Source organism: Artibeus jamaicensis, unplaced genomic scaffold (genome assembly GCF_021234435.1).
Source record: "Artibeus jamaicensis isolate MK-2021 breed Jamaican fruit bat unplaced genomic scaffold, CSHL_Jam_final contig_519, whole genome shotgun sequence".
Taxonomy (NCBI): Eukaryota; Metazoa; Chordata; class Mammalia; order Chiroptera; family Phyllostomidae; genus Artibeus; species Artibeus jamaicensis.
In genome coordinates, this window is record NW_026521871.1 from 50,509,701 (window position 1) to 50,535,118 (window position 25,418).

The 25,418-nt window shown below is 52.4% G+C and overlaps 1 protein-coding gene and 1 long non-coding RNA gene across 10 annotated transcripts in view; one reads left to right on the forward strand and one right to left on the reverse strand.

The window, feature by feature from the left end:
- The window catches only part of TRAK1 (trafficking kinesin protein 1), a 102,528-nt gene that overhangs the window by 42,019 nt on the left and 35,091 nt on the right, over positions 1 to 25,418 (forward strand). For 6 of the 9 annotated variants that reach the window (XM_037148261.2, XM_053669466.1, XM_037148256.2 and 3 more), the window contains exon 3: positions 23,318 to 23,394. In XM_037148261.2, the coding sequence (XP_037004156.2) occupies positions 23,344 to 23,394 (51 nt within the window). In that variant the 5' untranslated portion in view covers positions 23,318 to 23,343. Of the gene's footprint in view, positions 1 to 8,117; positions 8,448 to 23,317; positions 23,395 to 25,418 lie in introns of those variants that run through there. The other 3 variants (XM_037148259.2, XM_053669464.1, XM_037148262.2) reach the window with 3 other exon arrangements.
- On the reverse strand, positions 9,764 to 12,219 carry LOC128628038 (uncharacterized). Its single transcript, XR_008392363.1, has 3 exons — positions 11,701 to 12,219; positions 10,774 to 10,906; positions 9,764 to 10,074 (listed from the first exon to the last, which is right to left on the reverse strand). It is a non-coding gene; the product is annotated as an uncharacterized LOC128628038 (long non-coding RNA).

Here is a 25,418-nt window from a genome sequence, read left to right on the forward strand (position 1 = left end):
GTTGGTGTTCTCCTCTGTTTGCATGTTGCGGGCTGTTTTTGCAGAAGTTTGAGCAAAGGCAGGAGCAGAGAGCAGTATAGTATCTAAGTGAAAATGTTTCCATTTTCTATGTAATTGACATTTCCTTTAGGTGGCAGTCAAAAATGGTTAAGAGATATTTAATGTTTGAAATCAGATTGAGGAAAGAAAACCAGAAGTCACGGTTGCAGGTTTCCAAAGGAGGCGTTTTGCAAATGCAGACTCTGTCTCGGCCCAGTCTTGAGCAAATAAACTTGTCCTAACATCTGTTGGCCGTAGATGACCATGGTCAAGTCCCGGCCCCCCACCGCCTGCACCCACCTTTCTCCCCGAGCAGCACCTCTCAGCCCCTGTTCGCAGAATCCTTGGAAGACATTGCCTCATCTCTGCATCATTTTTTCAGAGCCAGCCAGTTTCTATGGCAACTGATAGATTGAAAGATGAGCAGTGAGCGGGATGGAAGGAGGCTGGAGTGAGATCTCCGGGTGGCGGTGTGTGTCCCTGACGTCACCCTGCCTACGCCTGGATAGGATGATTCTGGCTACTCCCATTCAGGGCTGCCGGCCGGGCTGCTGCTGTATTCCCGGGGCTGCCAGGGTCCCCGACAAATCTGCAGATTGCCTCCCTTTCTGCCCCTCCTCCCACCCTCCCCCGAATTTTTCTTTTCACTGCTCCAGGCTGTCACTGAGCATGCACAGCTTAATTCTGCTGTGCCCGGGGATGCACTCCTGCCCCGGGTTCTGGAAGGGCAGGGAGGCATGGCAGCGTTATCCTTGACGCGGGTGGCGCTGTGAAATCCGCTCCTTTCCTCTGCCAGAATCCTGACTATGCAGAAATTTATCGAAGCGGATTATTATGAACTAGACTGGTATTATGAAGAATGCTCGGACGGTAATTACGGCCCCTGCAAAATAGAGCAGGGATGTGTAGGGGCATTGTCTCCTGGGAGCGGGGGGAGGGTGTCCTGAAACGTTTGCGGGGAGCCGGGCGGAAGGAGGGGCACTGGAACCAGCGCCGCCAGCAGACATGCGTGGCTCCGACAGGACCCAGGGCACAGTGGAGGATGGCAGGTGGGCAGGGCACGTTCTCCGGGGAGGCTCCCGCGCGGCTGTCCAGACTCGGCTCGGAAGGGGAGGTGGTACTGGAGTGCTGGGCTTGCGAGCACCGTGAGTTGGATGGGGTTCTCTCTGGGGTGAGGGTGCGGGTGGCGTTGACACGCGTGTGTGCCAGCAGAGATGTGCGTGCCGTGCTCTGTGCGGTTGGAGGGGCTAGGGATGGGTGTATTGAGAGGTGGCTTTCTGGGATGGTCCGCCACAGGCCCGGAGGAAGCTGCCCTTTCCTGAGCCCAGCCCTGCCCTGCCGCACGCCCCGCAGGGAGGCTGGAGGGGAAGCAGAAGCAGCTCCCACCTAGCAGGCGGTTCTGAGGAATGTGGCTTGCAGGATCCCTCAGAGATGGGGGTGGGGAGGCATTGGGAGGGGCAGGGAGCAACTGTGTCCTTCTGTCCTGATCACAATTTGTGCGGGGAGGGTGTGGCACATTCCAGAGGAGACTGGGTGGAGTTTGAGTGGCCGGACTGGTCTCCGCCTGGGCCTCGGAGGTGTGGGGGAAAGAGCACGAGGTGTGTTCCCAGAGAGGCCGCAGGGAAGGGGCCCCAGGCTCCTGGGCTGACGGTGGGTCTCAGTCCACCTGCCTTCTTTAAAAGGACCCTCAGCTCACACGCCCTTATGTGCACACACCGCACGTGAGAAGGGCCCCATCAACATGTGCACTGGAGGGCCAGTTCCCGGCCCCACACAAGCCACTAGGAGGTAGGGTAACCGCTTTTTAATTGAAGGGGCACTTGCAGATGGCTCCAACATGATTGCTTTTGGTTAACCCGAATGACGTCACAGGCCGGGAGCTGGCCTCATTAGTAGGCTGAGAAACAGCCTAATTATCTCTTATCTGCTGATTTCTGCCTCGACCGACCGACCGTGGGCTACAGGAGAGGGGCCAAGAGGGACCTCTCTCGGGTGGTGGGGGTATTTAAATGTGCCCAGCATCCCCTCTTTGGGCCCTACTGTCCCCAGCATTAGGGGAAGACAGTATCTTGTTTGTTGCGCCTGTGTACGCCTTTGAGTATCTTGAGTGATGACGATGGTGGGCAGTTTCCGAGGTCTTGAGGGGACACGATGACAGAATTCCTGTTTCCTTTCAGATCTGTCATCTTTGAAGCAGGTTCCCATCCTGTTACCTATAGTGTGATTCTCTTTGCAAAGCATCATCGACCTCTTGCCGTTTCCTTGGTGACCGTGACTCACTGAACCCTCCATAACTTTGTGAAGTGTGGGCCTCAATGAGCCACTGGTTGGGGGCATTGGTGGCAGCAGAGCACCTGTCCCTCAGCCTGTGGGTGAGTTGGGCGTGGCCACGGCTCCCACAGGTCCGTCCTAGGAGCGGGGGAGGAAGGTTTCTTACTGCCTTGACCCAATTGCTCTGCCGTCCGGCTCTCTTTACACCCTCGGGTGTGGGGATCCAGCCAGTCACCCGCGCCGGGCAGCTGAAGCGTGAGACCAGGCCTGCTTTATCTGCGCCTCTGTCACAGGGTTTTCTTACCCAGCGGTTGCTCAGTGGAGTCTTGTGGCCCCGAGGCGGCCAGATCTGCCTTCTTCCAACAGAGCAGGAAAATGGAAGAAGAGGTGACGCGTCTGTTCACGGGTAAATAAGTGTGGATTGTGGCTGATCTGTGTGAGTGTGTGCGGAGCAAAACACGTGACCTTTTACCCTCCATCTCGAGGTGGGTGCGGGGGAGGGGGGGCTTCGGAACAGAATTTACTGGGACAACTGGCATCGTCGTCCCATTTTACAGAGAGTTGGTAAAAGAGGAAGGGAAGGGGGACAAAGCCCAGAAATACCTAGTTCAGGAAACCCACGGAAGGGGTGGGTTTCAAGTCCATTGTGTAGTTCCTGGTTTCCGAGCTTCTAACCAGTTGGATTCTCTCCTGAAAGGTTAGTCTGGCAATGCCATTGGCTCCTGTTTGTGTGCATTTTTTAAATTGCAAACCAGCCTTCCGCTCCCAGGCCTGACCTTCCCGGGGAGGAGGGCTGGGAGGGGCAGACACAGCTTTGCCTGGTCTCCCTCATCATCGACATTTAAGTTCTTAATGAGGGAAACCTCTCAGGAACTTTACATGCTAAAAACAAAGGGGGAGTCCAATGTTTTCCAAAAAGATGCAAAACCATCATATATGTCAGCGTTACCGAGTCATACTTCAATTGCAGGGTTCGCGCCGAAAAAAAGTAGTGTGGGTGGGCGGGACTGTCAGCTGCAGGACAAGTGGGACCCCGCCTTGAAGGTGGGAATTTAAAATGTCACCGTTGTGTTCCACCTCCGAGCCTCAGGGGACCTTCACTCAGGTTCTGTAACTGTGTTCTTCCGTCCGACCGGCATCAGCTGTGGAGCCTTCCTGTCCATTCCCCCACCCGCCAAACACACAGCGAGACCCCCAGCGAGTAACGAGGGGCTTGAAGGGCAGCGACTCAGAATGATAAGAAATTGGAGGGGTTGGCTGGCCAGCACCTTAAGTATTAAGTAGTTTTGAGAGATTTGAATCGGCCGGCAGTCAACACACTGTAACAGTGGCTTTTGCAGAATTTGCACAGTTTACAGTTTCGACTCTCGGTGTCACACAGGGTCATGGTTAACGCCACTGCAGGTGTGCCTGTCTGATTGCAGATCATGAAAATCACCCACCTGCGTATTAATAGAGCAGATTCCCTGACCCACTCTGGAGAGGCTTGGGGAAATCTGAGCTTTTAGCGCATGCTTTTGGTGATTGTCACATCAAGTGTGTTTGGGGACGTCGCAGCCGTGATCAGTGGGGACCAGCCCCCAGCACCGGGGTCTGCACAATATGGGGCTGGCCACAAAGTCCATTTGTTTTTTTCCACACAGTGGCTCTAGTAGCACTTAGTTGTCCTTAACTTCATTCAAAACAGTTTTGTTAGATTGTGCTGTGACAGCTTGACAGTTGTCATGTCAGCATGCATTTAAAAAAAGCTTATCAAAACTGATGAGCTTTTGTGTAGCCATTTTCATACTGAAGATAGAAGAAAATACACGACATTTTGGGCATATTGTGCTTTGTTATTTCAAGAAAGGTAAAAATGCAACTGAAATGCAAAAAAAAACCATGTGTGCAGCGTATGGAGAAGGTGCCGTGACTGACTGAACGTGTCAAAAGTGGTTTGCGAAGTTGTGCACTGGAGATTTCTCAGCGGACGCCATGCTGCACAGCTGGGCAGACCAGTTGAAGATGACTGTGATTGCATCCAGACACGAATTGGGAATGGTCAGCATTCTACTGCACGGGAAACCGCCAGCATACTCAAAATAGTCAAATCAGTAAAGTTATTGGTGACCATGAAAATGTGTCTTTTACGGAAAAAAACATACAAACTTTTTGGCCAACCCAATGTTTCTTTAGGTCTGTTGCAGAGTCTTATGTTACTTCTTGGCTACACGGGTCACTTAAAAAAAAAGTGAGCTTATAAAGAGAGAGAGGTGTTTTTCAAAAAAGGCTTGGCTTCCAGTGTATGTTCCTGAAGTTAAAGAAACAGCGCAGTTTCGTAGTTATTCTAGAGACAGGCGGCAAAGCAGAGCACTGGCCTGAAGTTTGCGGCGACGTCTGTTTTGTGCGCCCCATGGCCGTGTGGCTTGGGCACCTCCCGGGACCTCTGCCAACCCAGAGTCTCCTTCCGGAAACTGGGGGTAAATACCACAGTGCCACCGAGGCGTTGCGGAGAGGGCAAGGAGTGTCAACAAAGTGAGAGCTCTTTGTAAACGGTGACGTGCCGGGCCAGTGCTGAATTGTATTTTCTCAGAAACAGCGCTAGTAATTCAATTCTCTTTAAAAGTCCCTTTGAAAAGGCGCATGGTCTGTGAACAAGGTGCATAGCATTCCGGCGGCCTGTTTCTCCTGCAGTTATTTTTGTTGTCATCCAGTTTCATTTCCTCCTTTTACGGGCCATGGAACCCAACGTTGGGGCGGGAGATGGTCCAGTCCATGGCGATTTTCTGAATGGGGAACAAGAGGTGGGTCGTCAGAGCTGTTCCTGTGACTTCTTAATTCCTCATGAAGGTCCACCATAATGCACGGGGTGGGGGGGGCGGTCACGTGTGCCGTAACTCCCACTTGCACGAACCTCTGAAGCGCCGCCCCGAGGTGAGGGTGGCTGGCATGGGAGTGAAGTTCAGTCAGAGGCATTGTGAGCATCCATTCACTGAAAGGCAGTTTCAAGGCTTAAAAGGTGGTTTCTCATTTTCCCGCACTGTGTGTCCGGCGGTGTACATGACCCTCCATTTCCCATCCGTGTGCTGTGGGGTGTGGCTTTGGGGGCGTGCTAACTTTCCCCATTCCAGACAGCACTCTTCCGATGGCTGTTAAAGAAAAATTTTTAAAGGGGGAATTAAATGTAAATGTGAAACGTAAGTCTTTGCTCACCAGCTCTGCTGAAGGAGAGGAATACTTTCCCTGGGATGCGGCTCGGAGGGCCTAGAGACCTCACGGGAAGTCCAAGTAGTAAGGCCCACGGTTTCAGTGCGGTGTGCGGGGGTCCAGGAGGTGTGGGGGGGGGGTCCGGTGGGAGTGCAGGCCCCGGGGAGACGCAGGCGGGGCGGCTCAGAGGTGTAGCGTGCACCTCTAGAACAGCAGGGCACCCTTCAGAACGCTCCTGTCCAGGGTGCCTTTCGGTGATGACGGAAGTGTCCAGGGTGGCAGCCGCTAGCCCCATGTGGCTCTGGAGCACTGGGAATGTGGCCAGTGTGACTGAATTCAGGGTTTTATTCCAATTTAAACGTAAATGGGCCCAGCAGCTAATGGCTGCTCCTTGAACAGCCCAGGGTGGAGCTTCAGGAAGATAACCTCGGGTGGTACGTGAGGAGATCTGCAGAGGGGCACCCCCAGAAAGAGGTCCCTCTGCACTGTGGGGTCGGCCAGTGACTCTGTCCTCCTTTGGCCCTTCCCAGACGGTCAGCTCTGGGCCCCAGGGGCTGGTCCTCGCCTCTGGGGCAACAGTCACACCTGCTGCTTGACCTTCCCAGGGCTGAGCCAGGCCACCCCCACCTCCCTTTCTCCATGTCCCTGTCTCTCCTTGGCACAGGGAGTCCCCGCTTTCTCCCTGGTCTTTCTAAAGGGGCCACGTTCGGCTTTGGCTTTTGGAAAAACCTTTTCAGAGAAGATGCCCTTTGGCCCATCTCTGCCTTTGACCTTGCCATGCAGGCAGATGCGGATGAGGTTTGAGAATTCCCTCACAGTCCCACCAAGGGGGAGGCAGGGAGGGAGGGAGGGGAGATTTGGGTGGTGGTCCTGGGGGACAACCCGAGGAATGGTGGAACCTGGGGAAATGGGACGGCGTGAAGAGGCATAGGTAGTCTTGTGTTCAGAATGACACATCCTAAGTGTTTTTAAAATGCACATATTACTTTAACATTTATTGTATAATACAGAGACTTGCACACCATTGGTTAAGGTTAGCCTGGGTTTCAGCTAAGGGAGGCGTGTGGCCAACTTGGCTATCAGTAAAGTGAGTTAACATTGTTTTCAAATCTATGAAATCAGCTTTTGTTTTCATTTATCCACACAAGCCCCACCCAGAACCCTACACATTTTATCTCCTTGCTGGAAACTCTCCCTCCTCCCTCCCCCAGGGCGTCCAACTCACTGTCATTTGAACTGAATTAACGAGCCCAATTTGTTTCCCCTGGGTGTGTATTTTTATAACCATTGTATTTCAAACTCATGAAGATTTTTCCAAATGTGATTTTGAACTCCTGGCCACTGAATTTCACTAAACCTCCTTTTTACAAAGAACACATCATTCATGTCATAATATGTAGCTTCCAAAAAAAATTAAGCAGATGTACATAGTCTCTAGGCTTTCATTTTAAAGTAAAATCTGTGTTATATTGTGGCTTTCTCATTAGAGGCCCTCGTCCACGGTCTTTGGTTCATGTTTGTGGAGGCAGCAGTTCAATTTAGTGGACATTTTTAGCTGCCTGAGCAGGCTCCTCCGTCCAAGGGTTTGTGCACAAATGAGACCTAGTCGCTGAACTCATGGAGTCACAGTCCTGAGACTCCTGCAGGATGAGGGAGGTCAATCAGCAGAAAGCAGCTAGGACCGGTGTGGCTGCTAGGGCAGGGAGACCTGCCACCAAGTAGCTGGGAGGTGGCTGAAACTCTGGAATTGCGGGATGCGCTGTGGATCTCTGAGATGCCAGCGCTCTGGGCCACCTTGTAGCGGGTTTGATGCAGGAACCTGCCATCTTCACTGACACAGGCAAAACCAAACAGTGCAGAGGAATCAGTAACAAGACACGCTGTTAAACTGTGGCTTCTTCTTCTTCCGGGAAACACTGTAAACTAGGAGGCTATAGGTCCCCTCAGCCCCCCCTTAGCCCAGCAATTAAAGAGCTCTTTGGCTGTGGAACACACGGATTGAGGGTGAGATTTGTACAATGCACTTTATTTTTTTAGTTACATTTTATTGATAACGCAATTACAGTTGTCCTAATTATGCGCCCTTTGTCTAAGATGCCCTTTAAAAAAAGAGCATGTGCAATGCACTATGACAGAGGAAGGACCGGGACGACCTCGCCCCGCATAGGTAATGGTTACCGCACTTCTTTTCCTGTTGCAGGGTTCAGAGCGATGGCTTCCTGCCCAGCTCAGCGCCGAGTTAGGCTGCCGTCACAGATTTGTCTCAGCTTCTGAGGCAGCCCACAGGAAACCCCCCATCTGAGGGCTTTGTGCAACCACTCACTGGCACCTCCTCTGCCAGAACCCCACCTTTAGCCCCAACCTGCTTAAGGACTGGTTCAGATTGCCCTGTGCAGTTGCTCATGAAACTTCCAGGGAGCTGCTACTCCTCCTGGGTCTGGGAAGGGGGTGGGGAAATGACTCTAGAGGCGGAGAGGTTGCTCCTGAGGTCTGACACCTGCCTTCCTGCCTCCCCTCTGAAAACAGAGCACCTGGCTGGGTCACCCCAGGGCTGGGCGGGGCAGTCCCATTCCAACAGGTGTTTCGCCTCACCCTGCCTTGTCCCTCCTCCCAGCTCAGGGGAGCCACTCCCTTCTGGGCCTGTCCTAGGCAACACTGGGCCCATGACCCTGCATACACCCTCCATTCCAGTGCAGCCAGGGTGTATCCCAGGCCCCAGCCAGGGCTCAGCGTGTGCCCCTGGGGCCTGGGCCCCAGTGGCTTCTCTGGGCTGGTGGCCAGGATCTCCCCTAACAACAGCCCCTTAGGGCAATGTGTTGGCTTTGGGGTGACTTCAGCAATGTCCCTGGGAGACCAGGGAGGGGAAGAAGAATGTTTTGAGTACGACTGCCGAGATGAAGAGAGGAAGTTCAGCCTGGAGCAGCATGAAGTCCTGGATCTCGTGGAAGAGGGTAAATTGTGTCCTTTGCACTGATCTGATCCTTTCCCTGCTAGTGTCTAGATGGGCCTGGCTGGTTCACTGATCTCCGGCACTCTCTCTATCGTCTTCATGAGCTATACCATCAAGTGCACTAGATCTTACGTGGTGAGTGGCTTCAGTGACACTCACTGAGGCCACCAGGAAAGATGCACATTTATGGCACCCTGGGTGGTCCCCTCCTTTACACCTGCCTCCTGAGAGACCACTCAGACTTGCGACACCTGAGATCTGTTTTTTGTTCTTGGATCCATGCAAATGGAATCTAAATCTATGTGTATTATTTCTTCTGGCTTCTGTTGCTTAACTAAGGTCTTTGAAATTCATACATGTTGTTGCAAATATCAGTAGTTGTCTTTTTTTGTGTGGCATTTCAGTGCTCTGTGTTAACAGTTTTAATTGTTTTCTTGGGACTGAATAGGTTTGGGTAAGTTAATGGGCAGGAAACTGAGTCGTTATAAATCCATTGTTTCTCTTAAAGCCTTATTAATTAATGATTTGGAAAAAAGACAAACTTTGAAACAGTTCAAATAGAAAAGTGCAGGGCTGAACTGAGGTCGCCGGGGGACCTTCCACCTGCTGTACCCCAGGCGCTGCTTTTGGGGAAGAGGGAGAATGTCAGTGAGATAAAGATGTGCCCGCATGCTGAGTGTCGGTTTCCTGGTTGGGATGGTGGGGCTTTTACCCAGAGCCCAGGGGAGGGGACTGGGGGCAGAAACAGGGTGTTGAAACCGTGACTGCCTAGGTGTTCGGTAGGTCAGAATACCTCCTCAGAATTCTGCTCTTGGGATGGCCCATTTTCGTGTCTCAGCATAACTTTTACTTTTAAAACTACTGTATAATTGGCCACATAAAAAGCAGGTATCTTGAAAATGTTAGCGCTTCACCAACAGGACAGTTACGCGCATGGAATTGGAGAAGGGAGGGAAATAGTGGGAGCAGCTGGGAGAGAGCAAGGGGGCTCCCCACTTCGGGCTGGCGCCCCGCCTGGCCTTCTCATAGAGGAGACGGAGCAGTGGAAGCAGGGAGCAGTGACAGACTGGTGGGGACTGTGCATTTGTCGGGTTCCTGGGAGTGCTCCAGAGAAGGGCGCCCATCTGCTCTTGCAGGAGCAGGCCCAGCCCAGATCTCGCCGATCAGCTGGTGCCCCTTCAAGCCGGGCGATCCAGCCTGCAGCCCCTCAGACCCACATCGCCCGGGAGCTCGCTAGAAATGCAGACTCCCAGGCCCTGCTCAGACCCCCTGAGTCGGAATCTGTATTTTTTTTTAAGATTTTATGTATTTATTTTTAGAGAGAGGGGAGGGGAAGAAGAGGGGGAGAGAAACATCAATAGGCTGTCTCTTGCATGTGCCCTGACCAGCGATGGAACCCGCAACCCAAGCATGTGCCCTTCAGTTCACGGGACAACGCTCCCACCCATGGAGCCACACCGGTCAGGGCAGAACCTGCATTTTAACAGGAGCTTGAGGGGATGTTCATGCACACGAAAGCATGAGAGGCACTGCTGCCTTCAAGGATAGTAAGATGACTTGTAAAAAAACCAATCATTGCACCTCAGGGCTCTGATTGCAGGTGTGGTTCCAGAGCAGCATCGTGTATCCTAGTAAGAGAAAGAATTTTGTGTTGCACGTATTTCATACGTCTGTACATGGTTAACTTTCAAAAAAACCAGGAGGCAGAGGACGACGACGGTGACAGCCCGTGTTCACCGCACTCGCTGTGTGCCAGGCACTGTTCAGAGTCTTCGTGTGGATTTGCGCGCTTATGCCATCAGACGGCCCCACGAGGTTAAGTGCTGTGATGACTTCCATGTCATGGGTTTCTAAGAGGAAACTCAAGTTCAACAGCCCCTCTGAAGTCACCCAGCTAGGAAGCGGCTTCAGCCCTCTGCGTTTACACCACCTCGCTAGCAGGTCTCAAAGCAGGGTCCACCAGCGGCATCCGTGTCACCCAGAACCGTGTTAGGAATGCACACTCGTGGGCCCCCCACCGCAGGCCTGCGGAGCCCGACACCCTGGGTTTTTACTCACCCTCTGGCCGGTTCCAGGGCACACTGTCCTGTGTGGGTCCACATCCCATAGATGCCACATCACATAGATGTGTCTGTGATCACATCTGGGGCAGGGGTGCAGGGGAGCGGACCCCACTCTGGAGGTGCCATCTTACGTTCCCTCCCTTCTCCCTCATTTGTGCCCACCCCATTGCCCTCCTTTCTCCAATAAAATATTTTTCACTGCCCTGGAACTGAAGGGTTAATAACATTGATGGGAAAAAACAAAGCTGTACACGTCGTGCTCACTTTTCTCTGGCCTGGAGGGAGTCCGTGGCGCAGATCAGGAGATAGGGGTCCGGTGTGACCGGGCTGCCGGAAACCTGTCCCGTATCCAGAGCAACCCGCTTCTCTGACACTGTCACACCTCCCTCGGCTTGCACTAAAGGGAAGTGAGTCCCGTGTGGGAGAGAAGTCCTCCGGGAACCGTGAAAATGTGTGCAGGGTGTGCACATTCCACATTCTCTGCTGGCTTACGTGGTTTCTACACTGACCGGTTTCAAAGAGGCGCTTTCGGTTGGAAACCAAAAGACAGAATTAGTCTCGGGTTGCTCTGATAGCTGTGGATACAGGCGATAACCTGTTTTGTTACCCTGGTTTGTCCCAGCCACTCTGTGTGAGTGAGAGGCACGATTTAATGTCTCCCATTGAATCTTCAAAACAGCCTTTGAGATCAAGCCAATGATCCCATTTGCAGTCAAAGCAACTGAGGCTCAGGCAGCACCTCCCCCTCCAGAGTCCCAGGGTCTGGCAGCTGTGGGCAAAAAGCAGGTCCCACCCCCCCCCCTCTTGGGGACCGCCACTCCCAGCCTCTAAGCTGATAGAGTCCCTTTTCTTCCGCTCCTGGCATTTAACCTTCAGGGAGAGAAAATATCCCGGTTGCTCTCCGGCTTGGTGTTTGTTTTCATGGAAGACTTGCAGAAGCAGAACTCAGGTGCCCTTCGCCCAGGGGGAGGTCATGCTGGGCTGCTGGGACTGAAACCATAGGTCACCCGCCTCTGAGTCCCAGCAGCACCCCTGGTGCCAGCAGAACCTGGCAAAGAGTGAAGTTTTGTCACTCTTGTGACAAAACTCTTGTCCTGTGGTTTGCTGTGTGGCAGATTCCCGCACTTTCTCTAGGGAGTGACTACAGAAAAGCCCGACTTTGTGACTCTGTAATTTTTTTTTTCCCCTCACCTGGACACTTCTGAGGCTGTTACTCAATGGCCAGTTCAGCCCCTCAGTTCCCCGAAGGACTGGAAAAGAGCCCTGGGGTGGTCTCAGTGCCATGATCAGCAGCTTCAGGTTTTCTGAGTGCACAGGCTGCAGGAGAGAGCGTGTCCAGTCCCTCGAGGGGCTGCTGGGGGGAGTGGCAACAGCAGCCTTTTGCACAAAGGGTGGTTCTCGGGTGTCGAGGACTCGCCGGACATTATCGGGAGAAGCGGAGATGAAAAAAGTGCCGGTTGCCGGTGGGAACCCAGAGCCTGGCGGCGTCACGAGTCTCAGCTGCACGCTGCTGGGCCAGGCACCATCTCCAGTTGGTTCCAAGGCCAAGTGTGAGCAGCAGCACTGCAGTTCCCAGGGAAGCCCTGGGCTGCCCTGAGCGTGGCTGAATTTGTGTGGGCTGAGTCCCGGGGGTGGTTGGGATTCCTCTGGTCCCGTGGAGTGGGAATGGCCACCCCAGAGAGGGAGTCAGTGGCTTCCCCAGTGTCTGTGTTGACGGTCTGGCCGGCAGCACGCACGGGTGCCATGCAGCGCTCTCTCCCCCAGGGTCACAGATGAGAAAGGAGCTGACCTGGCTTATCAGTACTGCCCTCAGCACCAGGCCAAAGGTTTGTTTGCTGATGGCATTTATGCCCCAGGTCCAGCCTGGGCTTTTGTTGTTAGTATCCATGGCAACCCCATGCAGACCTCCAGGAATGTCAGTTTCTCGGGGCAGTTCTCTTACTGTGGTAGGGTTACCAGCGTCACCCCCAGGCTGGCCATGAGCGAATTCACTCATGTTCCGTGCATTTGGGGTCTCCTTGCTGCTGTGCCCACTTCTGGCACCTGCCCTCTGACCCCCTGCCACTCCCAGCCTTCTGGTCTCTGAAACTCCCCAACAGACCTTTCACCCCCGCTAGCTCCTCTGAATTATGCTGATTTATGCATGTGCCTCACCTTCTCTAATAGGCCAAGAATTTCCCCGGGGATAGGATTTATGTATTTACTCAGCAGTTAGGAGCATCAGGGTTAAACAGATCCGGGCCCTTCCCTAGTATCTCTGGGACCTCGGGCACTTTCTTTGGGTCTAAAATGTGGTCAATACTAATACTTTCCTCATAGGATGAGTATTAATGACAGACACCCAGCACTTGGCAGAGTGCGTGGTGAGTGGTCCAAAAAGAGTCCTTGGGTTATCACCCACGGGCCCTCATAAGACATTCTGGTGACAAGTGGCCACCAGAGATCAACACCGAGTGGTCCAATCTGGGTGGGGTGAATGACAGCATCTAACAGACCAGGTTCAAGTCCATGGTTATGCCTTGCCTGACCTTGGACAAGCCATTTAGATTCTCTCCCTGTCTAGTGTGTTCAAATATGTATCATGGGGTTGTTCTGGGTTTTAAGTGAGATAATATTTGTGAAACGCCCCAGGTAGCCCTTGGCATTTCTTCTTCCCTGCTTCTCCAGTCGCTTGCTCAGGGGCCTGCTCTCAGTCTGCCTTTGAAAGGGGAAGTAGCCAGGCAAATACACTGAAATTTCAGCTACTGATGCCGGTGAGCAGTGGAATGTAGTAGCCTGAGCTGTATTGTCGGGTCACTTCTCTTGGCGTGTGACACCTCTCTCCCGTCTCCCAGTGCACCGACCCGGCACCACAAGATGCTGGTGAGGCCTGGCTGGTGTAGCTCAGTGGATTGAGCGCGGGCCTGCGAACCAGACAACTGTGGTTCGATTCCCAGTCAGGGCACATACCGGGGTTGCAGGCCGGTTCCCTGCAGGCCAGTTCCCAGCAGGGGAGGCATGAAAGGCAACCATACATTGATGTTTCTCTCCCTCTCTCCTTCCCTTCTGCTCTATAAATAAAATCTTAAAAAAAAAAAAAAAGATGCTGGTGAGGGCCCAGCAAACTGCTGTTTGTGGTGGGCTGGCCTTGGGGCTGGCCTCTGCCACCTGTTGTCCCAGAGGCCGAGGTAAGTCAGCGCCTTTCACCGGAGAGGTGTGGTAGCTGCCGTCTGCCTGTTGGCTTCTGGCTTCCGACTATGGCTGCTTATCAGTTGGTGCCTTTCTTGTTAATACGACTTCTTTCCTAACACCTTTCTGCCTCCTCATCTGTCTGTGTCACATTGAACATGATCTTGCTTCTTTGTTTCTCAGGACTCTTAAGGACAACCGCTTGCTTATCTCGGGGTGATAAGGTACACGGCAGGGCTTTTAGGTTTTTACCTCTCTCTGGGGTGTGGGTCAGAAGGAAGCCTTCCCTTGCAAAGACTCGCCTGGGGGTAAAAACAAAATCTCCCCCCTTTTTTAATCACCTATGCCTTGGGCCCAAAATAAGACTCAGCTGTGTTCGCGTGACTTAACACCACCCCGGTCGGTGGGAAGGGACAAAGGGACATTTGTAAGAAATAGATTCGTTGTTACTGTAGCCAGTTTTGCTCAGTAGCCCTCACCCTATTCCCATACCCACTTGGAGGGCTCAATTAAATAAGTTATATTTGTGTTTTTTTTAACTAAGTAATGTGTGTCTAATGGGTCTTAGTAGGTCACTTAGGCTATTGGGCGAAGTCTAAATTATTTTGTAGGTATCGAAGGACAACAGCTAAGCAAGGGACTTGGCCGAACCTCTGAGAAGTGGCCCTAACTTGGGCGAAGGTTAGGAGAGCATCGCGCCTGGGGGGAGAGTTCAAAGTCAAACTCTTCTCAAACACTGGAGAGCGCTGGCCCTTGCTTTTCTTATGGCTCTGTCCTGAAATCGTTCTGCCATCTGAGCAAGTTTTAATGAAATTTATCCAATTAAAAATAGTCTCTGTGGGGCAGACTCCTGCGTGTTTCGTCAGCGTTGGCCTTCACATGGGCGGCTTGCTTTCCTAGGCAGTTTCCCTCTCGAGGCCACTCCGCGGGGGAAGCCTCAGTGGGGCTGAGGTGCCAGAAGGCTGCTCTCGAGCTGCCACATGTGGGGACGCGGGGGTGCTAATACAGGGTGTGTACTGTAGTCCGGGGACGCTGGTTCGCATGGTACTTGGTAACTGAACACATTAAGGTACAATTTACACACCGTAACAGCCGCCCACACTAAGTGGACATTTTCATGGTTTTCAGTGAACTGGCTGAGCTGAGCCGCCACCACCCTACTTCAGTTCTGGAACGTTTATCCTCCCCTCGCCCCACGGGGTCCCTCGCGCCTGTTTGCCGTTCATCCCCTTCCCATCCCCGGTCCCAGCCAACCACCGACCCTCATTCTGTCTCCCTGACTCGCTGAGACTGGAGAGTTATAGGACGGAATCCTACAATACACGGTCTCGTGTCTGGCTTCTGAGCGCAAGTTTGAGGTTCGCCCGTGTTGCGGCGTGTGCGTCAATACTTTGTCCTTTCTTTGGCCGAATGACACTCCACTGGGGGGCCACCCCCACTGTGTCAATTCACTCACCACCCGCGAGTCATTTGGGTTGTTCTCGCTTCCTGGCTACAGCGAGTGATGCTGCCGTGAACATTTGCATGTAGGTTTCTGTGTGGGCGTCTATTTTCATTTCTGTAGGGTAGACACCTAGGAGACTTTCAGGCCTTTGTGACGTTAGGCACGTCCTCTGACTTCGGAGCCCGAGTTTCCCTGCCGTCAAGCGCGGGGCCACATGTGTCTCACCTGCCCTCGCTGTGTCTGCTCGAGCTAGGCGGGCACTGCTTCTGTACAGTTGGGTCAAGACGCCCATTTGAAGACGTCCCCTCCAGAGTGCTTTGCCCAGTCGGCCCAGGCCAGAGGTCTGCTAGGTGTCTCCCCAGGGCAGGCTAAGTGTAAAAGACACAGGTGTTAACAACGGGGGACAGAGGGCTGAGTCTTGGGTGGGGGTCGGCTCCGTGGAGGCACCACCTTCCTGCTGGGCCACGGGGTGGAGCAGGGACTCCCCAGGTGGAGACGTGGGAGAAAGTCCCCACAGAAGCAAAGAGCAGCCCCCACAGTGCCAGGCCGGACACCTGAGAGCGGCACCATTGGGTGTGGTGGAAACCGGGCAGAGGTGGCGGGTGAGGAGGCGAACAAGGTCGGCGGGGACCAGGGGCGGGCGGTCCCTGGGTCTGAGGTGTGGAGACTGCTGCTGGGCGGCAGGTGTGTCAGCAGAGCGCCGACATGTTCAGTTTGAAAGCTGTCAAGGACACCTGTTCTGCAGTGCTTGGGGACTTAGCATCAGGGGTGACTCATTTAGAATTCACGGGGAGCTTTTCAGCTGTGGCCCTCAGGTTGTAAACCTTCTACCCTTTGTCCCCTTGAACAGGGCAGACGGTTTTTATTAGCTTTACTTCCTGCGGGATCAGGGGCCAAGTGTAAGGACGCTTTTTCCATTGAAACCTGCTGCTGTGCTCAGAGTGAGAAGGCACAGTCACTGAGTCGTGGTCCGTGCTTTTCTCTGACGTCCACGTCCCTGCTCCGGTCTCCAGCAGGCACATCAGAATTTCTGGGGGGTACATGACTATTTTCAAAGTTATTCAGCATGCCTGTTATTTTCACAGCAAAATTATAGAACATAAAATACATTTTTTAAAACACTGACGCCGAGATAACAGAAAATAGGTGGAAAAATTTGGGGGGCAGGGAGACTGGAGGTTGGGCTCTGAAGAAGCTGAAAAACAATGTTCTAATCAATTAAAGAAATGACCTATCAGTAAAGGTAGAACACATAGCCAAAAAACCCAAAATACAAATATAACAGGCAGTTATGAATGTCTCCTTGCCATTCGGTATACTGGCTACGTGGTCTTTGGGCTGTAAAGAAGCAGTGTTCTCCGGAAGGTTTAGGATATCTATAAATATAAATATGCACACATTTATATATGTATTTAAATATTTTATTTTATTTACTTTCAGAGAGAGGGGAAGGGAAGGAGAAAGAGAGGGAGAGAAACATCATTGTATGGTTGTCTCTTGCACACCTCCTACTGGGAACCTGACCCACAACCCAGGCATGTGCCCTGACTGGGAATTGAACCAGCAGCTCTTTGGTTCGCAGGCCAACACTCAATCCACTGAGCCACATCAGCTAGCGCTATATATGTATTTATGTATACATTCATTATGTATATATACATACGGACACATGTATTTATGCATGTGTATATGCACACATATTTACACATGTATATGTGTGTAAAGTATTTATTCACTCATTTATTTCCTCAGAAGAGAGAGAAAACTGACACAGGAGAAATGTTATCAAAATCAGGTTAAGAAGCAATGAGAGCTTCTTGTTCTTACAAGTTTTCACCAGAATCCAGTGCCTGGGTGAGCAGTGAGGTCTGCTGATGGCAGTTCCTTGAAGAAGACTGGAAGGTCTGCCGAACGGGCTCACCCAGAGTTGGGAGGCTTTGGCTGGAAATGAATGAATAGAGTTTATTCCAGGGTCTTCAGGCCCATACACCGGAAACACAGTTAGGCAGTACCCACGGTGTTCTGAAGAAGGAAGAAAAGCTGAGAGTTCTTAGAGTAAAGAGTGCATTCTTGAGAAGAATCAGTCCTGCACTCTGAGCCTCTGGGTTGTCCGAGGCGGTGAACCCCGAGGCCTGGGTGATGGATGTCAGGTGGCCTGGACACCCGGGCATTCTCTCCCTCCCTTTCCTTCGGGGGGAGTCGGGGGAATGTGTGGAAGTCTGGCACCTATCCGGGTATTGACACGGGATTGGAAAGTTCAGAAGTTCACCTTCCCGGTTAAAACAAGAATAGAACTATTCCCTCATGCCTCAACCTACCGCATTTTAGTAGCTTAGCAGCTTGACTGAGCTTCTTCACTCTGGTTCTCAGACCAAAATGTCAAGGGGCCCGTCAAGCCCCATCAGGTGAGACAGAGACACGGGTTCCCAGGAAGACCAGGTGGCTGTGCTGGAGTCCCCCTTGCCTCCCCCAGCCAGCCAGGGCTCGCGGGTTCTGCCTCCGACTCCCCTCTCCACCCGCGCTCTGCCCTGCCCGCCTGCCTGCCGCCCGCCCCGGCCGAGGGCTCATTCGATGCCCACGCCCGATCTGACCCCTCCCATCTCCCACCCCTGGGTGGTGTCCTCCCTGTGGGGGTTTGTGTTGGGCCTCAATTCCAGTCACCCCCGAGCTTTCCACGGGCCAAACTCCTTGGAATTCAGGGCCTGCACACTGGATATTTTGGGTTTCTGGGCTTACATACCTGTGAACAGGCGCTGGAAAATGGATGCCAGCATTTGTCCTCCAAATCATTTGGGGCACAGTCTAATACACATGAAGTCACATGACTGATTTGCAGGCGAAAGGCTCCCTGAGGAGCTGAGCCCTCGCCCGTCAGCCCAGTGAGCCGTGACTGCCAGTCCCAGGTCGCCCTTTCCCTGGTCAGCCTGCCCGGGGCCCCTCGTGATTCCGCCTGCCGTCTCAAGGGTAAGCACCTGATTCTCTTCTCGTCTCGAAGGACAGTCTTCTGAACCACGATTTAGCACTGTCAGCCCCAGAGGGCAGGGGCATTCCTGCCAGGTGGGGCTCCTGCTGCTGTGTGGGGACAGCCCTGTGCCTGGCTTGTTGTCTCACGGCGACCTCAGCGGCTGTCCCCATGCAGTGACCGAGCCAGGGCAGCCCCATCTTGTGTCTGACCTGAAGTCTCATGTGCCTGACTCGCACTGGGACCCCAGACCCAAGGAAATGGGCTCAGGGTCCCCTTTGTCCCAGTGAGAAGCCCAGATCCTACACTGTTTGATGGACCTCCCACCTGACCTTACGTCTTCACTCGAGAAAAGGGACCAGTTCTCTCTGCCCCACCGCCAGCCAGGATAACCTTGGCTTCATCGACAGCCTTCACCCCGATCACCCTGCCCCTGTTTTTCTGCCCTGTATCCAGAATGTTTTCTGGACGACCACTCGTCTTGTGGGTGTTCCCTCTGAAACACCCACCTGACAGGCGGGTGGGCCGCCTGTCTTCTGTGCGCCCCAGCAGGGCGGGTCTCCCGTCCTGTTCGGCACAGAGCCTGGGACACGGTGACGAGTGTGTTTTCATGTTAGTTTGGAACCAGCCACGGGCTCCGTGCGCGCCTGTGCTGCGCGGTAGGTGTGCCACACTTTTTCCCCCACGACTTAGACCCTGTTTTTTTTCCATGTTAAGTTATAGAGGTTGAAGTCTGTTGTTTTACTTCTTTTGGACACCTTTTTGGGTAGTTCTCATATGAGCGCCTGCCCTGCAGGGTAGTTAGGGGGATTAACCCCTCTGACAGTCAGGGACCCCGTCAATGTTACCTGCCGCCCCTGCTGGGAGCCTCTGCTTATTTCGAAACTCAGCAGTGGGAGCTGTGTGACACTGGATGAGTTACTTAACCTCTCTGGGCCTCCGTCTCCCATGTGTGAAATGGGGTTAAAGTGAGCACCTCGCCTGTAGTGTTGAGTGCTGAGGGTGAAATGAGATAATCCACTGAGAGGGTTCGAGCAAGGCCTGGTCATGGAGTGTGCTCAGGAGGGGCCTTCTGCTGCCGCGGCCACTAATTCCTCTGAGAAGTGACCTCGGGGAGGACCCCAGGCCCTGATATTGTCGTCAGTTGTGTATTTTCTAGGAAAATAGTGTAAGTAATCTGTTCCCCACCCATGCATGCTCACTACTAAAAAGTTTTGTAAGCACAAAAAAGAATGGAAATTTGTAATCCTATCCCAATGTCAATATTTTATGGCCATCCTTATTTTTTTCTGTGTATTACAAATCTGTGTGTTGCCCCTCCCCCAATTTTTACTGCATGTGTTTTTAAAAACGTACCTAGAATAATAATGCATGGCTCAGAGCCAATGTAGTTAGTTTCTCATTGGTACCGCTGACTTCCATTGCTGGGCTCCGTCAGCGGCTGGGGGACTTCCAGGGCGTGTGTGTGGGGGTCCCTACATCCCTCTGCAGCCCTCGTTGAACTGGCAGGGACATGCCTCGCCTCCTGACTGACACTGCGTGCGTGGTGACAATGTGCCTTACTGGTTAATGCTGGGAAAAAAAAACACTGGCCCAAGTGTCCATTTGGGGGGGGGTTCAATTCTTAAAATATGTTAAGGTTTTTTATAACTCACTTTATAAAAGGGCACCATAAGGGATCCTTGTGGTGGTGGATACACAGACCTTCATAGGTGATAAAATTGTATAGGGCTTAGTAGTCACACATGTGAACACACATACACAAGCGCGCGCATGCACGCGCACATGAAGCTGGGGAAGCTTGAGTAACATTCAGGGACTGTGTCAGTGTCAGGACCCTGGTCGTTACATCATTTCTTACATCAAAAAATCAGCTTAAGAAAGTTAAGTGTAGCCCTGGTTGGTATAACTCAGTGGATTGAACATGGGTCTGCGAACCAAAGGATAGCAGTTCGATTCCCAGTCAGGGCACATGCCTGGGTTGCAGGCCAGTTCCCAGCAGGGGATGCATGAGAGGCAACCATACATTGATATTCCTCTCCCTCTCTCCTTCCCTTCCCCTCTAAAGATAAATGAATGAAAAAAAATTTTTTTAAAAAGAAAGGTGAGTGTAATTTCTGATGACTAGAGTCCCAGAGAAAAGCAGCCCTGAATCGCGCTCTCTTATGTCAGGGTGACGTAGAGCAGGTGAGTTACCACGTGGCGGTTTTCTTTTCCCCCTGGACAGCAGGGGACTCTGTCCTTTGAGAGCAGGGTGGACAGTAGCTGGCCCTCAGTCACAGTGCAGGTGTCAGCACAGAGAGAGAGGCCTTTGCTGCCTGCCCTGGTGCATTTCGGCCACACTGACGAAAGGGGTGTTCGGATGCCCACCTCCCGGCCGCCTGGCCGGGGGCTCCAGCGTCTTATCTGCTCTGTGCAGCTTGAGACCCAGTTCCTGTCCGCGGCATAGGAATCTTCGAGTAAGGATTTCTAGTGACCTTGAGCTGAGGAACTATTTACAGCAGTTTGAGCTGGACTCCATCTCCATCAAATTCAATTCTGGTTTAAACCAACCCTTAGAAATCCCCCCGGCCTTTCCTGACCTGGCTGCCCCAAGGCACTCCCTGCAGCAGGCACTGGGGATCCTGCCCTTCAGTGGTGGTGGCGGGTGGGGACACAGTGCCGGGTGGGGGAGAGGCAGGGAGGAGGAGCCCCCTCTCCTGGCTCTCAGGGTTCTGTGCTGGTTGGGTTTCAGATTTGGAACCAGATTTTAGGTCACCTTCTGAGGCTAGAAAATCATTCCAACAGATCGGATTTCTCTGAGCTCCTTCCCTGGGACGATCTCTACTTGCACTTAATCAAATATTTAGAGACCTATTGTATTTCACGTTTGTAATGCATTGCCATCTGTAATGCTCCCGAGTTTGGCTTCAGTTTCCAAATGCCTGGCATGGGCTGTTATTGAATGTGGGTCATTGCCAACACCAAACTTTCTAGAATCTTAGCTAAGAAGAGTTACTAAGAAGTTATTATTTAGCCCAAAAGTGGCAGGTTTCAAAAAATTTTATACTTTGGCCCTAAATTCACTTGCATTTACTCCTTCCTCCACTGAATAAAACTCATGCGCCTCCTTCGTGTTTGTTGAACTGCAAATCAATTCCTTGCCATTGATTTAAAGTAAAACAACCCTGAGGCTTATTTTTTAGCAGACTATCTTTCTGTTGCATGAGTTTTTCTCCCATGGAAGGGAGAACTAAGACATTCAGTCCTTTAAAGGGGCCTGCCTACGGCCTCATATAAGCACAGTACGTGACATTTGCTTGTAATGAAATACCGATGCATGAGTGCACATGCATGTTCATCTTCCTGATGCTTCACAGAGGTCAGTATTCAAAACGTCGCAGTTTGGAGTAAGGAGCGGTTTGTAGACCAAGAGGGCTGCAGCTCGAGAAGATGAGCGTTGCCTTCAAGTTCCTGCAAATCCATCTCAAGAGCGCCCAGAATGCACGCGCTGTCCTTTGATGTCAAGGGGAGGGAGAAGGGGTGGGGTGATAGTTAAGTGACACCTAGGCCCCCTGCCAGGATGCAGGAAGACAGTAATCTCTAGATCTCTTAGTTCCCTGGGCCACTGACCCTGGCTGCTGTATAGCAGGAGCTCCTCGCCTGAAAGCCGTGGGAGAAGTGCAGGCTGGAGTTCAGGTAGAGCCAGAGGGAGCAAGCATTTCTCTCTGGTCCATGTGTCACGGTAATAGTGGAGGTATCTTTGGCGTGGATTAAAAGACTCTTGTCACCTTGTCATCATGATATGGAAACTGGTTGCCTGGCCCTAGAACGTAGCCCATTTGGGGAGAGGGAGCCGTTTCATTAGGAAATTACCAGCTAAGACTGTTTCTTAATAATTATGCTGGTAGCCACTTTCTGAAGGATTGAATTCTGTTCGCGTGGCTGGGTCTCTGGTTAGTGAGGTCTGGATCCTGTTGGTCTTTCTGACGATTTGGGGGGCTGAGCTGCTGACCCACTTTGGTATACTGAACTTGTATGAGGCCGAATCCCTGTCCGCTCCAGTGCCTTGCCCCCAGGGCCACCTCCGAGTACGTGACACACAGGGCTTTGCCAGGATTAGAGTTCCCCTTCCACCCCCTCATCCAGCAGGGCTTCTGCTCTTCCCTGGAACTGGGAACCGAAACCCAGTGGTGCTGAGTGTGGGTTGGACTTGGCAAAACCAACGACCGTGTGTGGCTAATGCACAGGCACAGTCTCCAAGTGGCTTTGTGAGACGGGTCATTTGTGTGGCATCGGTCGTTCCGTTGTCCGTTTTTAAAAGCGAAGTTTATTGGGATAACATTGGTTAGTGACGTTGCATCGGTTGCAGGTGTCCCGCTCTGTGACACAGCGTCTGTGTGCTCTGTGCTGTGCTCACCTCTGCAGTCTAGTCTCCCGCTGCCACCCTGTGTTCGACCCCTGTGCCCCCTTTGTCCTCCCTCAGCTCCCTTCCCCTCTGGTGACCCCCCTTCTGTGGTCTGCATCTGTGGGTTTGCTTGCTTTGTTTGTTCATTCGTAGCCTTTTGTTTTATATTTCATACAAGAGTGAAATCCTGTAGGTCAGTCATGCAGGGGTGTCCAACCCGTGGCCTGCAGGCCACATGTGGCCCGGGATGGCTATGAATACGCCCCAACCCAAAATCGTAAATTTACTTAAAAACCTTTTTTTTTTTTTTTTTTTTGCTCATCAGTTTTCATTAGTGTTTGTGTATTTAATGTTGTGGCCCAAGACAGTTCTTCTAGTGTGGCCCAGAGACGCCGAGAGGTTAGACACCCCTGTAGACTGTTTCACTTAGTATAACGCTCCGAAGATCTATTTATGTCGTCACAAACGGCAGTATTTTATCTTTTTACAGCTGAGTAGATTCCATTGTGTGTATGTACCACAGCTTCTTTATGCAGTCATCCATCGGAGGACACTTAGATTGTTTCCCTGTCTCAGCTACTGCAAATAATGCTGCAGCGAACATAGGGGTGCGTAGCTGCTTTTGAATAAGCGTTTTCAAATTCTGGGGGGCAGAGACCCAGAAGACGGACTGCTAAGCCTACGGTCGCTGTAGTCTTGATTTCCTGAGGGACCTGCACGCTGCTCCCCGTGCTGGCCACACCAACGTGCATCCCCGCCACCAATGTACCGGGGTCCCCTCCTCTCTGCATCCTCGCCAGCACTTGTTGTTTCCTGTCTGACTCGTTGTCATTTTCGTTTCTTGCAGTTTTGTGCGCTGAAAGAGTTGGCCAGATGACTAAGACATACAATGACATTGATGCTGTTACTCGGCTTCTTGAGGAGGTAAGTGTTTTGAGGGAAGGGAAGGGTCGCTTGAGGTTGACCCCTTAATCGTGGAAATGATGGGCCTTTGATAAATGTCTGCCTCTGTTGTCCCCCTGAGGGGGACATTTTCCTGCAAACTCTGTGTTGTCCGGGTGTCATCTCATTAGTTCTACGGTAGTTCTCAGAGGTGGATGCCACCACGTCCCCATGCCGCAGCGAGGGGCCCTGGATCTGAGGGTGTGGAAGGTGCCCGCAGTGGGGCGACCACTTGCTGGCCCCGGTCCCCACCTGCACTGCGTGTGGCCGTTGCTGTGGCTTCGTGTGGATTGCCATGCGTCTTGGTCTTGAGGAAGTGGTCAGTTGATGGTCAGTGGACTGTGTTTACTTTCAAAACAGGACCCGGGTCATGTTTCTTATGGGAGCTGCCTCGGTGAGGCTTTTGTGGCGTTTGAGATGGCAGTGCGGGGAGACACCTCCACAGGTGAGGTGGGCTGTGCTGTGACCCCCAGGGAGCTCTTCCCAAGGAGCCCAGCGATCCAGCCCTTTATGCAGCTGCTGGTTAAAAATAGCTCACTCCCCCCCAGGCTGGTTTCTTCAATATGTGTCAAAGTATAAAGAGTATGATGCTATTGTCTTTTAAAATAATGGAGTTACTTTGAAGAGTCCTAGTGGGGCCATTTTCCAGGTGGCTCTGTCTTGTGCCACCTTGGTTTTCTTTTAGTGACTCATCCTGGCCGAGGCCCATGTGGGTCTGTGTTTTGTATGTGCCATTCTTCTCCTTGTCCTGATAAGAATCGCAACTGAGTCACTGCCTTTCTTAGGAAGAGGCGGGTTTCCCGGTGAAAGTCTCGCTGGCACAGCCTGTGACAGTTGTGTTGAGAGGCCGTGGTTCCATTCCCTCCGACCACGACCATTTGCTTTGGTTTGCACGCCCACCCCATGCAGGTGAGGTGCTGGGGGCATTCGCACAGGATGCCAAGGCGTGGCCAGTGTGCGGCGTGGAGTTGGGAACTTACCTCTGGGCAAAGCTCGCCTCCTCTCCCCTTACGGAGAGGTGACTCCGAGGGCCCTGAGTCATGCTTCTCATCCTGAAATTGGTGAATGAGATGAGTTCTCGGCTGAGTGGGGGAGGCCTCTGCTCCCCAGCTTCAGGGGTAAAGGGGCGGAGACTCGAGTCACCATCTCTTTAAACAAAGCCTGTCTGTGAAGTGGGAGTGAGCAGAGTCACAGTGAGCTCCACATGGCCACTGTTCTTTTGGTAGCTTATTTCCAAGGGCCTGAGTTACTTATTTGTAGTCTTTTATTCCCACTGTAGTTGCATCCAGGGGTCACTCCCTAGCTGTTTTCCTGGATTCAGAAGTAAACGTCTATCAGCTGTTGGCTGGTTGTAAGAAACGGGAGCTGTTTCCTTCCTGTCATTCTCCAAGAGAGATCCAGCCAACCGGTCAGTCACCTTAGTAAAGAAAAATCAGAGACACCACCATAACTCTCGTTTAGTTTTCTCATTTCATCTATAAATATTTTTACTATAATGTCTGGCCCTCTCTGCCCCTTTTATTCCAGTGGAGAGTTTTCTTTATTTTCCTATAAGGGTTAGATTTGGGGTGTGGAGGTGAGAGCGTGGCATCAGCGGGGCAGGGAGGGGTGAGGTCGGGGGTGTAATGGGGAGGGGCAAGGGGCGTGGTCATTGAACTCCCTGCTCACTTGCTCTTCTTCCCCTTCCTGTTTCCTGTTCCTCTTGGGCTCTGGCCTCCTTGTGCCATGGGCAGCCTTCAGCATCCTTCCCCTGCTCCAGCGCGGCCTTTGCAGGCTGGTCTTCGTTATTACTGTTTTTGCTTGATTTGGTTGCAGTGGCATCTGCCTACAAACTGTGGCTAAGCCTTGGCAGATGACTGTGGTGTTGAACTCGCAGCGTGGAGGTGAGGGGGGAGGCACAGGTTTCCTCCACCCTCAAGGCTCTCTGGCTGGCCTGACGGTCCACCAGAAGCGAGGCAGATCGGCAAGAGGAAATTACCAAGTTGAATAGAGATGTGTGTATGGGA